At 42.9% G+C, this 15,180-nt stretch overlaps 1 protein-coding gene across 1 annotated transcript in view; it reads right to left on the bottom strand.

Moving 5' to 3' along the window:
- The window catches only part of lgr6 (leucine-rich repeat containing G protein-coupled receptor 6), a 39,753-nt gene that overhangs the window by 3,757 nt on the left and 20,816 nt on the right, over window positions 1–15,180 (bottom strand). The window contains exons 3-15 of the mRNA XM_085145537.1: window positions 12,786–12,857; window positions 11,050–11,121; window positions 7,966–8,181; window positions 7,760–7,831; window positions 4,486–4,554; window positions 3,925–3,996; window positions 3,728–3,799; window positions 3,271–3,339; window positions 2,644–2,715; window positions 2,327–2,392; window positions 2,144–2,215; window positions 992–1,063; window positions 359–484 (exon numbers count right to left, since the gene is read on the bottom strand). Coding sequence (XP_085001663.1) covers window positions 359–484; window positions 992–1,063; window positions 2,144–2,215; window positions 2,327–2,392; window positions 2,644–2,715; window positions 3,271–3,339; window positions 3,728–3,799; window positions 3,925–3,996; window positions 4,486–4,554; window positions 7,760–7,831; window positions 7,966–8,181; window positions 11,050–11,121; window positions 12,786–12,857 — 1,122 coding nt within the window. The remainder of the gene's footprint in view (window positions 1–358; window positions 485–991; window positions 1,064–2,143; window positions 2,216–2,326; window positions 2,393–2,643; window positions 2,716–3,270; window positions 3,340–3,727; window positions 3,800–3,924; window positions 3,997–4,485; window positions 4,555–7,759; window positions 7,832–7,965; window positions 8,182–11,049; window positions 11,122–12,785; window positions 12,858–15,180) is intronic.

Here is a 15,180-nt window from a genome sequence, read left to right as displayed (position 1 = left end):
TCTTTATTTTTACTTCACCTTCCCAGGCCTTCAGGGATCTTTGTAACAAGATTTAACTTGCTGCTAACAAATACTCAGTCATTGTTTAAGTTCGGCTCAGGAATGGCTTGCAGGGATACACTGTAATTAGTCAATTGTCAGAGTTGGCAGCTTTCGGTAAATTCACGATATTAGTAGAAAATTGCGAGAGGAAGGATAATTTAAGGGTTGGGAGGTGATGCGTTTTCCTCACAGCCACAGGATACACACCTGGGATCTTTTTTTTTTTCTTTTTTTTTGGGACAAAGCAAAATACAAGTTTCATTTGAAGATCACACAGTTAAAGAAAGCACTCAATGGTTCTGAATAGAGTATTTACCTCATATGGGGAAAGTTATCAGGACTGAAGGCCTCATATAATTCTGTGTTCCCCCTCAGCTTGAGATGGGTCAGACCGCTCAAGCCTACAACAGGTATCGAGCTCAGACGGTTTTCAGTCAGGTCCCTAAGAGAAAAATCGAAGGACAGTGAAATAAGAAATGTGCATGTCAAATCAAGGCAAGTTAATGTTTGTAAAATGTGTTTTTATTTCAGATAAAGCTGATAAAATGTCCTCGTCTCCTAGATTCATTAAACCGTGTAGACAGGACTCTCTATCAGACTGACTCCACATAAGACTTTCTGTCAAACGTATTATCTGCTTGTTTAGCCAGGCAAACTTCAACCAGTCTTCACACAATGAAGTAATTTTATATTGGCACGACTTGAGCTGAGGCTTCTTGCCATGCAGAGATTTTTTTTTCAAACAATAAATGGATTTTAATGTTCGCGGCAAACTCTGCCAAAAGTCCACAGGTTTTCAGTGGAGCGCGCAGCCAAGTATGGAGAGTTTGTGTAAGTGCAACACTCTGATAAACTGCCCAGGTTTCATTGAGATGCATATATTCTTTATGCTTTTCTCAGAAAGAGGGGAGAAGATGAAAGATAGAAGAGTCTTAGTGAGTTTACTCACAGTTTAACCAAAGAGTGAAGTGAAGCAAAGGCATCTGGGTGGATACTCTCCATCATATTCCAGCTCAGATCACTGACAACAGCAACAAAAAGAATAACAATGATGTGAAAGTGCCTGGAAGGACGGCGCACACTTGGCAATGCTGTGTATCACCACTAGATGTCAGTAATAGGTCATAATTCTACTTGTTTAATCCAACAACCGATGATTTCCTTCGTTTTGGCATCAGAGTCCTTGGGTCATGTTGTGAAACCTCATTACAGCACAGATGATTTGACTTCTACATGTTGTTTCAGTTAAACATGATTAGAGAAACAACGTTCAAACTATGTGTTATTTCACAAGAAAAAACCTCAACGGTACATCAAATTTAGTTTAATGTTTTGTCATCTCCTGCTATCCGCTTATTAATAACATATACAGATGGGCGACAAATTAAAAGAACAACCTAGAACTCCTCATAGCGAGGACATCTGGTGTTCAGGGCATTTGCTGGGATGGTTTTGGAGTCCTAGAAGCAAGTCGTGCATCTCAGCAGATATGTGAGAGGGAAGTTTTTCTGGTACTATTATATCATTTATATATGTTTTGCTGACTTTGCCAGCTGGAAGTTATCAGAATCAGAATTAGAATACTTTATTAATCCCGAAGGAAATTAGGGAAATTATACGTCTACAATCTTTGCTGTTGCAGAATTCTCCCAAAGATTTCAGTTCAGGATACAACCATGTCTCTAAAATATGGTGTTTCTGTTTGGGCCCACGTGTTTTGGGAATGGGCACAGGACATCAACACAGTTGTCCTGGGAGATATGTTGATATCTTGAAGGTTGTAATCTTTACTAATGCCCATGTCTCTTGGGTACAAAAGGTCACTGAGCAGTTAGAGTATTATGAAAATGATATGTGTCATGTTCATGGTAACCATATGTCAAACAAAATAAGAGATTTTGGACTGACGTGGGCCCTTTAGATAGTGCTGAGCACCATCATCATGAGCATAATGAGGGACTATTTTTTGTTTTTCTCTCCTTCGATTGCATATTTGTCAGTTCACTATCCTTACCCGAAGCTGATGGCTATTTATAAAAAACACAAATTTCTAAATATATCGCGTTCAACTTGTGACTAAAACAAAGTAAAGTTGACTCACAGTGCTCTCAGAGAGGTGAGCTGCTGGAAGGTGCTTGACTCGATCCTTCTGATTTGATTATGCTGCAACCCTCTGTTAGGAAAATGATACAGGATTATATGTAAAAGCACTATGTGGTAAACGGAGAAAACTGCTTCTTTGATACAGTAAGTGTGTGACTGTCTAGGGGGTCGAAAAACTCACATCTCTTGCAGTGCAGAGCAGTGGTAGAAGCTGGGCAGATCCTCTATCTGGTTGTAAGAAAGCTCCCTGCAACACAAACACAGGACACAGTGACCAGCTGTGGATTTATGGTGTGGGAAATTATGGTCAGCTCTGTGAGGAAGGCAGCACGGCAGGACAATAATTTTCTGTATTGATTGGATTTCACAGAGATGTGATTGTGCAAGTTCATGCTTTTTTTTTTTGGGGGGGGGGGGGGGTGTACAAGTCTCCGCAATTGAGTTGTGTGCATCAGATTTTGTACCTCTAACTTTTCCCCTTGGTGTGTATCTACTCACAGCACTCTGAGGCGAGGCAGCTGCTCACACAGATCCAGAGGCAGAGCTGAGAGACCAGCCCGAGTCAGCGTTCTGCAGGGGAAGAGAAAAGACGAGGATCTTCTGATCATTGTTGGAGTGCGAGCAAGCGAAAGGATCCTCCAGTCCAGCGAGTGTAACTCGGTGAGACAGGCAGCTGTGTAGGTTCGCCAAACCTGTCAATGGCTGACATAACTGCCTACTCTTCCCTGACTCTTCATTCCCCTGCTTCCCCTAAAGTCTAAACACACACATTAACATCTATTTCCTTCAGTTTCTCTCCTGCCCGGTCTCATCTTTCTGGGCTCTTTGTCTCTCTCGTATGTGGAGTCTGATTTTGTCCTGAACATCAAATCAAATAAAATCAATTAATTTATATATTAAAAACCACAAAGTGTTTCACAGTAATATAAAACAGAAATACATAAATCAGACATACAGCACAAATCTAATTAAAATCTAAATAAATAAATCTAAACATCAACATGTACATTTTAAAGGCTCGCTTGGTGAAATTATATATTGTGGGTTTGTGGTGGTAGTGGTGTGTGTTTGTGTGTGTCTGTGTGGGTGGGAGGGACGGTAGGTGCAAAGGGTACAAAGACTCACAAAATTTCCAGGCTGGTGGTTCCTTTCAGATCGGGAAACTCTCGGATCTGGGTTGCCCCGTTAAGGGAGCTACAGTCAAACAAGGAAAAAAGTGTCAGACGACTGTCTTTGTTTCTCTCACTCCCGCTTTCTTTTCACTCGCAGACACACACACACTCACACACACTCACACACAGACCTTGTCTAACAGCTCATTTCATCCATCAAACTTTTTCTCCAACATCAACACAGGCTGCTTTGGCTGTCTCACTAGACATCATAAGTCACACCATTCAACATGTTCTTACAACACACTCTCTCTCACCACATCAGCACACAGCACAGCAATACGCTAACACAACATCATTCAGTAGGCCATTACACATGTCCACTCAACCCTCACTGCAAAGGACAGAAGATGATTTACACAGTGTTTGGGCTAACTCACTGGAAGGGTTCCTGCTGACCGCATACTTACAGTGTGTGCAGCTTAGGTAAGAACTGGAAAGCGGATTTTCCCACAAACTGGATGGGGTTTTCATAGAAATGACTGCGACAAAAAGAGAGGGAAACGACAATCACGTCAAGCCCCGGAGAATCATTTGTGTTTGTAAATGCTGATGGTGATGAAATCTCCGTTGTGAGTCTGTCTGTGCAGATAGCATTGAAGCTCACATGGTTTGGAGCTGAGGGTTCCCCACAAAGGCCCTCTCAGGGATGGCTTTGATATTGTTGTTATGGAAGCCCCTGCAAATATAAATGCAATGTTAGTCAAGTTGTCTGTAAATGTGTTTCTGATTATTTTAATAATCATTATTATTATTTATTTTGGAGTGTGTGTGTGTGTGTTTGTGTTTGGAGGAGGGACAGAGTGTGTTTGCGATTGAGAAGTCACATGTTCTCATCCTGCACCTGCCATTGCACAGCTGAGAAGCATTTTTGGATACATGAGATGTAAACACGCACACATACGCTGTATCTGTGACACATAGGCGCGCTGCAGAACATCTGCTGAAGCGGAGGGAAAACACGGCTTGTGTGTGTGCATGTGCGCCAGTGTGTACGTGCAGGCGAGCGGCTGCGTGGGTGTGTAGCCAGCACCTGCTTGGGGTGAGAGAGATTGTATCCGAGTGCCACATTAAAATCACTTAACGGGATTACTCGGGATAACGCAACCACGATAGTCATGTCGGGCAGGTGTGTTTTTCGTGTGTGTGTCTGTGTGTGTGTACTCACAGTTCCTGAAGTTTGCTCAGTGTCCTGATGGCCACAGGGAACTCCTGCAGATCATTGTAGTTTAAATCCCTGTGAGAGAACCAGTAAGATAAACAGTCATTATAAACCAGCATGTTAACACATGCAGTCCCAGTCATGATGGAAACCATCCATGCTGTATGTGGTCTTATATGTTTATGTGTGTGAGGCATTTTGTGTATGTGTGTGTGTGTGTGTGTCGCTGATAGAAGATTTTAGGCCCTGAACTATCCTTTAGTTATGTAGTAGCCTCAGACGTGGGCGGGGCTTCACCTAACACACTGTTTCTTCTTCACTCCTCTCTAAACTCTGTTTCTCGCTGCTTTCTTCTCTTTCCTCTCACCCCAACTACTCTTGGAAGAAGACTGCCCCTCCCCGAGCGTGCTATTTCCTGTTGAAAGGGAGTTCTTCCTTCCTGCTGTCACCAAGTGTTTGCTCAGTTTGTCAGATTGTTGGGGTTTTCTTTTTTCTACAGTATAAAGCACCTTGAGGTGACTTGTGAGTTGTCACCATGTAGATAATAGGGGTGGGGGGGGAAATGGATACTGTGTAGCATGGTGATATTTTGTTTGCTAATAATGTATCGATACAGGGACAGCAGAAATCGATACTTTGTTACAAAAAGGTTTTTGTGCTCTGACTTCAGAGCATGTTGATCCTTTTTCTGAGCAAGAATCCTGACATTCCTTCACTGTCCAAATGTGTTTCACTTGTTTATGGCAGCAATAAACACGACAGTTTACTTATTTTAATTTAAGACATGTTTTATTTTAATTAAGTTTAAAACTTTTTTATTTAATGTAAAATTATATTTGGTTTTAATTTACTTTCAAATTCTTCAGTTGCTGAAGGGGCTGCATAGTTTTCATAAACTGCATAGTTCAGAATAGCTATAATTGTACCAGATGGTTGATTCAGTTAAGTTGGACTAGACTGTAATACAAACCGTTCAGTTTGTCAACAATCAAACTGAAATGAGAGAAAGACTGAGTGTGAGACTTTGATATTAGAGAAAATGATGATTGATAAAGTTTACCTTTATGTACAGAATCTGAATATCGCAAAATATTTTTAAAAAATTGCAATAATATCGTATCGTGCGTTAAGTATTGTGATAATATCGTATCGTGTGTTATATGGTGATTCCCCCCTCTAGTAGATAATGAACTGAATTGAGCGCCATTACCTCTTTCTTAGGGAGTAAAAAAATTCAACCAATTCCATCGTTAATTCTAAGATGTACCTGTATGAAGAATGTGTTGGTGAGATGGAGAAAAGATGTGACCATTATCTAACATTCCAGCAACAAGTTTGCAGACCTTATCTTGGTTCTCCACCGTCTCCGCGGCATGTTGGCCTAACTATGTGATGAAGTAGATCCCTAAATTACCCAAAGCCTTTTTATATTCTTTAAAACTGTGCTTTCACTTTGATGCATATCAGACTATTAGTGTATCAAACACTGGCGAAGTGTAGTTTTCGATTTGGGTGTGACCCTTGACCTTTTACCGCTCTGTCTTGATTATTCCGGATTTTGTCTCATCAGTTTTTCACACTCAGTAAGAGAAATGCTTGACACAGTTCCTAGACCGTATTTCCATTCTTTACACAAGCATGCACATTGGAGCCTTCTGTGCATGGGAAAAATGTAGCGTACATGTGACTGCATGTATACGAGTATGTACTTTGGTGTATTAAAATGTATGCCAGGGCATGTGTGCGCTTAAGAGCCTCCTTTGAAGACTTCCAGCCATCAAGATCAAAGGATATCCTAAAGTCCTATTCAACTGGATTTGTTTTTATTCTGTTCAAGTAGCCAAATACCTTTGAAGAACTTTGAGAGATATATGTATGTATTTCCAGCGAGTGTTGTGAAATGTTTGTCTGCCGGTGTCTGTTCTGTCTTGTTTGCATATGCTGTTGCGTTTTCCAGCAGGCCTCTGGACGGCTCCTCGTAGTAATGATTTTATAATACACACTAGGGGTTGGGGAGGGTGGCGGCGATACAGATGGTCTCTCGTATTTCTCATAAGCAAAGCCGCTGTGAGAGATTAACCCATCATACCAGTGCAATCCCCACGTCAATGACACCTGTCATCTTATCCCGCCGAGTCATCGATCTCTCCCCCACCACTGACACTTTAACACGCACTATTCTGGTCCGGAGAGCTCCGTCCCTCTTTTTCACAATCTCCAGTTTCCCTTCATCCCCTCAACCATTCCTCCTCCGCCTTACGCCGCGTTTCCTCACATTTCCCAGAACTGATAATGACTTTCAACTTGAGCGTAAAGCTGTATTATTGCACAGGCAGACAGTACTCGCTCACGTGCACGCACATGCACGTGCCCAGACACTCGTAAAAAAGGGAAGCCGTGCTTTTTTTTTTTTTTTTTAGCACTTCAACAGGTTGTTAAGCAGCATGCCAGACAAAGTGTTTTCATCAGACCACCGTGAATTTTGCAGGAGACACTATTTCTTTTCTCTCCCCGCCTCTTTCATGAAGCTGTGTCGGTTTTCTGCGGTTTCCATATTGGTGTGTGGTTAGGAGGTAGTAATTGAGGCGACGGCACGTACTCGCGAAAACTCTCCTGTAGTCTTTACTTGACCTTAACTCTGGCGAGCAGCTGCTCATTCAAAATGCCGCCGATGATGCTTTAAAGTAATCAAAGACGACTTTTTTATCTTCACGTTCCCGTCACTCATTCGTTGGTTGTGGTTTTGAGAAACGTTCAGACGCTTCATGAAATTATCGGCACATTAATCATTATTATGACTTTACAATTTAGCACCACACTTCATTATTCTTTGGCGCAATTGTTTCATATGATTTGTAAAAACATTTTTTTCAGGTGGTCCAAGTAACACCAACCAGCACAGCTACACACTCACACACAATCAGGGCTTTAGTGAGGCACATAATGTGAGTCTTTTGGTTGTGTTGCCTCCTTCAGGTTATATTTAGGGAGTTTTTCAAATATCTTGGGTTATACTGAGGCAATGTGATTGCTGTAAACACTACTATAGCAAATGAATGTTGATACTTGCTGATGCTTTGTAATCAAAAAGCCTGCAGTGGTGATTTTGGAAACAAGGAGGTGCTCATTTAGGCCAGAGAAATGCAGTCCCTCCAGTGTGCGTGCATGCATGCATGCATGCGTGTCAGACTGTTAAAACGTCCTTTGTTGTTTTTAATACTGTCCAACAGTGTGTGTGTGAGCACGGCTGTGTGTTTCAGTGAGAAGGTTGGATACTCACAGTGTCTCCAGACTGTTTAAACCTTCAAAACATCTCGAGCCCATGCTCCTGATGTGGTTGTTATGGAGATGCCTGGAAAAACAAACAGACATTTTTCAAAAAATTTAATTAATTTCATGAAAAAAATCAAAAACAACGCCACAGTATGTCGAAACATTATTTCAGCTCAGCGGAGGACAAATAACGCACAATGAAATGCAACTTACAGTACCACAAGGGCAGAGAGGTTGGTAAATGCGTAATCTGGGATGTGTGTGATTTGGTTGAGCGCCAGCGTCATGGCCTGCAGCGAGGGCAGAGAGTCAAGCGCCATCACCGGGATCTCCGTTAGGGAGTTGTCATCCAGCCACAGGTGTCTAAGGGAGCGGACGCCTCTAAAGGCCTCAGCCGGAACCACAGACAACAGGTTCGCGTCAAGACGCCTGCAGGGTGAGAGGAACTGAGCTTAACGAGATAATCACCAAGTCTGAGTACAGTATTTTTGCTCGTGTGGATGCGTATCTGCGCTTCTGTGCGCATTAGTGGTTGTGTGTCTGAAACGGTTTGGCTTACAGGAAGGTTATTATGAGAATTACACGTCTTTATTCTGCTTCTTTCATCTTTGCTGCAGCTTCTTGGAAGTTTCTCATTATGATTTATTCGCATGCTAAATAAGCCACGAGAAGCTTCACCAGCACAGACATGTGCGAAACGTAAGATGAGAAAATGACAGTTGCAAAAATGTGGAAATGATTGTGGTGAGTCTTTTATATTTGTGCTCTTTCTGTTGTGACGCTTCCTGAGTGTCTGCAAAAGGTAGAAGACAGAAGGAAGCATTTTCAGCTTTTTCCCAGTTTAGTCTCTGAAATCTCCACCAATCAAACGCAAATGCATCTTCTTACAGCCAATGAAGTTATGACAGCAAACACACACACACACACACACACACACACACACACACACAGCCACATGTGCACTTTCATCTTTTCAACTATAAAAAAAAACCTAACAAACCTTTGTTCCCTCTGCGCTCTGAACCCACAGGCCATGAGTGTGGACACGCCGTCCGTGTACATTTACACACACACACACACACACTGCCGATCATGATGAATGATCCCCTCAGGGCGGAGTTGACAAGAGAGACCACTTCCTCCTGCTATCCTTCTGTCTTTGGCCCTTCACACTCACTCATCTCCCTCCGGCCTCTCTCGCGCTCACATTTTGTTTCTTATATCTCCATCGACGCACTCCCAGCTGCTTTGAATCCCTTTTGCATCTCAGTCCTTAATTCTTGTTCATCTTTCAAACATCCCCTCCTTATCAATCTTCTGCCGAGGTTCTTTGATTCCTGCGCTTCGGTCCTCCTCGCCCCTCGGAGGTTTTACCAAACAAAAAGCATCTTCAAAGTGAAATCTGAACGTGAACTCTGAACTCTGGGCTTGTCTGCCTGGGGGAAGTTTCCATCAGGAGAGCAACTGTATACACTGGCAGATGCTCACACACACAGAGGCACCTACCACCATATATGTAAATACTTCTGAATGTGTTTTCAGCGCACGTCTCTTTTTTCTTTTTGCAGCGCTAAACATTTGCCCTCGTGCACCCGTATCTGCAACTGTGGACATTGTTTGTCCCTGACCCAAATCGCAGGATGAAAGCTACAGAAGGTCTTTCTGCTTTCTCGGGGTTGTTCTCCAGGGTAAAATAATAATTCCTCCTTTTCGAGTGGACCTGCCAGGGCTGGTGAAGGTCCAGACAGAACCAGGAATGTTCCACAAAAGCTAATAAAGCAGACATTTCCTGTCCATCACATCAAAGTCTGACGTATGATTACCAGAGTACGAAGCAGAGACAGAGAAAAACCTTTAAATGATCCTGGAGCTCTGGGTTACTGCTTCTGTTTGTTCAATTCTCCAGATGGACAAATTTTATACAACCAGGATCTTTGGTGAAGGGGGGGGGGGGCTGTTTTACTGCCATGTAGTCCATTTTCCCTAAACCTGGTTACACTGATTTAAATCTGCCTGTGAAACTCATGAGTGTTGATAAGGCTCCACGACTTAGGACCCAAAACACATCTGCTTATGATGGCACCGCATTAAGCAGCAGCACCACACTGTGCTGTAATTATGCTGCTCCGAGAGGCAAATTTCTTGAATCAATCTCGCTGCTGAGAACAGAATCGCTGTTTGAGATTAAGTCGTGATTTATTTTGGATGAAAGCCTCCGTTAATACATTCATACCAATTTGAAATCCATGTGACTCTTTCTTTTTACCTGGTGTGTTTTATGTCAGCGAGAGGCGCCGACAAGCTTCACTCTCCAAAGCCTTTCCAGTAATCTTTCTGTGCTCAGCTTATCATTACTGTAATGACAAGGTGCGTCTCTATACACCGGCTCTGTTTGTGTACTCTGTGCGTGCGCACGAGTGTGTGTGCGTGTGTGCTTTTTATTACTTGTGACAATTTCTATCTGCTAAAAGAAAAAGATCTGTGAAGACCACACGTTTGTGCCCGTACGCAAAGACACACAGACATCATCATGACGGCAATTTGTTAATTCAGACAAGAGCAGTCTGCACTGGTGTGTGTCTGCCAGAACAAAGTGTGTGTGTGTGTGTGTGTGCTGGCTGGGTGACTGTACTGAAGGGGTGCAGGCCTGCTTAATACCAGACAGGGGAAACGTTGTAGGTGGTAGAGGAGTTAGACATGCACGCCCCTCCTGTGTTACAACCCCAGCAATTTTGGTGTGTGTACTTGTGTGTGTGTGTGTGTGTGTGTGTGTCTTTGCGATGAAGGAAAAGGCTTTATGGATATTTGCAAGGAATTAATAACTTGGAGACGTGGAGTACATGTGGAGGGCAATGTTCGAGGTACCGGTGAGGAATTGCAGATGAGGTGGTCCACACATGCACACACACGCATGCACACTGACACACACACACTGACCCCGCAGATTAGACAATTAGGTCACCAAACACTCTCATTAGCCAGGGGGATAGCAGTGTGGGTGGTGGGAGAAGAACAGGGGAGTGGGAGCAGAGGAGGAAGAGAGGGGGAACTGATGGAAAATGGGGTTGTTTCACAGCTCATTGGAGATGCTCTCGCTGGCCTGCAGTGTCTGCTGTTTCCCTCATGGCTTCCAGATGCTACCATGCACTCAGGCACAATCAGGCTGTGACTTCTACAGCAGTAGTAGTTGTCAGCAGTGCTCCTACACCTGCATTGTGGTTATTAGTGATGCGTAGGTGGCCAGTGTTTCATTCACTGCTGCATGAGTAGATGAGTGTGTATAAGACGGAGACTCACAAGGACAGGAGGTTGGGTAGGTCCCAAGGAGCATCATCAGGAAGTCTCTCCAGCTGGTTGTTCTGTAGCATCCTGCAAGGCACACACACATTACACAGCTATATGCATCATGTCTATACTTGATGAAGTGTTTGTACTGGATGTGTGTGCACATGCGAGAGCGAGAGTGCAACGGGCAGGACAAAAAATTTCATAGTGAGGGAAATCTGACACAAGAAGGAAAGGGCCAGTGAAAGCTTGAAGAGAAGCAGAGAGTGAAGGGTAGAGCAGAAGAGAAAGAGAGCCTCCCTGGGTGGGCTGCTGATGTCATTCTCAAAAGATTGGAGCAAAAATGGGGAGGAAGTGGGAAGCAAACAATAGACCTCTCTCTTTACTCACCCTCCCTCGCTTTTTCTATCTATCTCACACTATTCCTTCAGCTTTATTGTGACAGGTCTACTTAAACAGGCTCATAAAGCCTCCGGTGTGTCACATAGAAGCAGGAGGTCGATGTGCCGCGGTCGTCTCTGCGAATGCTTCGAGTCTTGTGTGATAGGAATCGTATATCGTATTTCCACTGCTGAGAAATGCTTCTTTTTTCCTCCCCCACCAGTATGACATACATTTGATGCCACTAGTGCCGAGTATAATTAAAACATTTCCTTGCGCATGTGTTTATTTATTTAGCTGTAAATGAAGGATGGAGCATAGCGCATGTAATAGCATCGTTTTCACATTTATTTATATAACTTTTCTGTTTTTTTTTTATATATTTTCCTGTTTCAAAGAATTTCCCAATGGGGAGAATTCCTGTTCAACCTCTGTGAGTGTGGTGTGCCTGAGAGAGTCAGCAGGGATCTTGTGGTTAACCTACACAAGGTCAGCAGTATTTTCATGTCTAACACAGGGAGACCTTCACCGTTATGTTAAGAAATTAAATGGATAGTTCGGTTACCGTGAGGTCAAAGAGATCCTCCAAAGTTTTCCTTTTGCGTTGTAGTGTCGAGTGTATATGACACAGTGTATTTCCCACTAACGTTCATTGCGGTTGGCTCGTTCTGTTTCGGTGAGTTTCACAGCACAAGGTGAAAGAAGATCAACTGCTGCGCCTGGTAATTCTCTGGATTCCCTCAAATTACAAACCACAAGTTTGCTAGCTGAGTTTATATTCTGTGGAGCTGCCTCTCTAACTTTTCTCAGCCAAGGTCCAAAAGGAGTTGAGGGGGGTTGGCAAAGCTCGTGAAAATCTCCTTAAAATCCTGCGCTAACTAGAAATATGACTGCAACTCATTAGCTCCTGCGCTCACAAGTCAAAAGGTGCTCGGAGTTTTGTGGCTGCTTTGCACTTTTTTTATGATTTAATACTTTGCAGCAGCTCTAACAGTTGGTGGCCATGAACACAGTTTGAGAAGTGTGGTGTTAAGAGAACAGCTTTGAATGGAGCTCTTGGTCAATTATTTGTCACTTTCTGTAATCTCAGTGGGTGGTGTGACTGGGAGGTCCCTGCAATACACCTGTAAGTGTGTGTGTGTGTGAAACAGCGCTTGTTTAGAAATAAAGGTGCTGCAAGCGGTGCATGTCTCCCCCAATCTCATAAAATTTAACTGCAGTTAATGATGCATGGCTCGTGTGTTTCATTCAAGGTAGGGCAAGTTCCCTTTCAAAGGATAGAGTGGGATAAACCCACAGTGGCGGTTTAGGGATGGGGATTAAACCAGGGCTGTGGTGCAGGTGAGAGGGTGGAGGAAGTTACTTACAGGACTTTGAGGTTGTGTAGACCTTGGAAGGCGAGGCCTGAGATATACCTCAGCTGATTCCCTGAGATACGCCTAAAAGAGAAACAAGCAAAATTATAAAAGTGAAGAATTGAAATACAATCGTAGACACAAAAACAGTTACAAGTCTCAAGAGAAGAGCTTTTTTACGTTCATTTACGTACTTTATTCGATACTTTTTGGATGCGGCTGTGATGTGACTTCATCCCAGACTGCTTTGGGGTTATTGTTGGGGCAGTATGCAAATAAGACTTTTCTATTCCCTTCAGTGTGGTTGCTATTGGCCCGAGGCACACCCTGAAACCTTAACCAATCCTGGGAGCGCCGATGAGTGAGTAAAGACAGAATTGAATGAGACTGGGTCAACAAGTGCACCGCATAAGTATATGTGTGGATGTGAGTGTGTTTGTGTAGTAAGGTGTATACTATATGTGTGCGCACAAACACATGTGTGCAGCGACACATCGCGTGCGCTAATTTCCACGTCCTTGAGGGTAAATCGGGCCTATTCTAAAGGGGCCTCGAGGACAGCGGGGGAGAGAAACCACACGCATTCACACAAGCAATCCAATCAGTTTGTTTATCAAACACAGCACCTAATGGTCATTTGTGAGTGTGTGTATAAGATGTCCAAATAAATAACATTCAGTCCAGCAGAATAACTCTCAAGGTCACGAGCTGGAAGCGCAGTTTAAACACAGATTTGGGCTTCACAACTCAAGACCACCCACTTTTATTAAACACACACACACAAGAAGTTATAAGTTACTCATTGGAGCCCTCCTCCACCTCACACAATTGCTCTACAGGTGATGTTTGCCTGACGTTTCAGCTTAATGCTAAGCAGCCTGCTTCTGGAAAAGCTGTACCAACAGTGCCAGGACACTAAATTATTGATAGAGTGTGCTGTCTGCCGCTCCAAGCCGCTAGCATCCAGATGGTAAATGGTCGAGGGCTACCGTCAAACTCCCTCTGACATCTGACACTCATGTCAACATGTCTCTGTTGTGTTACTGTGCAGTGGCAAACCACACAGCTCCACCCACGCCTGCCAAATCTCACACTCGGCTCAGTTTATAACTTTTACACATCTCGTATTTATCAACAGAAACACATACATCAGCTCGAACACAAAGCGAGCTGATCACTATCCAAGCTATTGTGGTGCCATTTAGTCAAACCACAGTCAAAACTTATTCTCGTAGACATAAACTGCGCCGCATGAAATCTCAATATAGATTTCCCAAAAATGACAGACGTATGACAGTTATTTTTTGAGCATTCACTCCCAATATTTATCCGTAATTTCAAGAAAAACTGGTTCAGTTTCCCCTTGATTGAATTTTAATGTCTCTCCAGGGACAATAAATACCATTCTGAGTTTCCGCAGTTGCACAATCTGGTCAACAGGGATATTTTTAGGTCGATTCCCAGAGATGCATCTAAGTTTCTGAAATAAAAACGCCTTCAGTGCCTTGTTTTGGCTAGTCTTTAATATATAATATACTTATTTATATATGTATGCATTAAAAGGCTTTGATGTAGCAGCAAGAGAAATAAGTGATTTTTCAATGTGGACGATGATGGATACCAGCGATTCTACATTTTAGAAAACAAAGACTGTAGTTAGGGCATTTTGTGCACGTCCCACTGCCTGTGCAGCCATTCTCTATTCAACTGTAGCCAACACAGCAATAAAGCAGAATCGTGTTTTTCTTGCCGGCGTCATTTATCAAATGAATAATTACGTCGATGGCGAGGATGGATGCTGAAAAGGGAAAGAAATGCTCAGACGTTCCTGATAGACATCAGCAGAACATCGGCAGTTGCCACTGACCAACTGTTTCCATTAAACCAGAGTGTATTTATGTGTGTGTAAATGATCGTACGTTTGAGTGAATGTTCCACACTTTGCCTCCTAGTCGTTCCACATCAATCTCCTTCTAATGAAAGGCGCCTTGCTCATGTCAAACCGTGGCTCCAACTGTTTCTTCTTTTTTCTTTCTTCTTTTAATTTGATTTGAGGATTGTTACGATTGCTCTTGGCCTCTGTGCTGCACAGATAAAAATTCCACCTCCACTATAAAATGATTCATAGGTAACATATAAGGCTGCCACAAACGATTATTTTGATAGTTGACTAGTCACCGATTATTTTTGCGATTAGTCGACTAATCAGATCATCATCCATTGGACGTAAAACCTACAGCTTATTGCACCAGCAGCATCTGCTCTTATATAACTATCATTAGCTTACAGCTTTAAGTGTTTAAGGTGCTAACTAACAATAAAGACAAGATGATAGTTTATTAAATTTTAATGAAATTTGCAGATTGTTTCGGTGAAGTTTAATAAACTCCTTGCTATCTAAAATATA

The sequence above is a fragment of the Neolamprologus multifasciatus genome, chromosome 20 (assembly GCF_963576455.1).
Source record: "Neolamprologus multifasciatus chromosome 20, fNeoMul1.2, whole genome shotgun sequence".
NCBI classification, from domain to species: domain Eukaryota; kingdom Metazoa; phylum Chordata; class Actinopteri; order Cichliformes; family Cichlidae; genus Neolamprologus; species Neolamprologus multifasciatus.
This window is presented reverse-complemented; position numbering and strand designations above follow the sequence as displayed.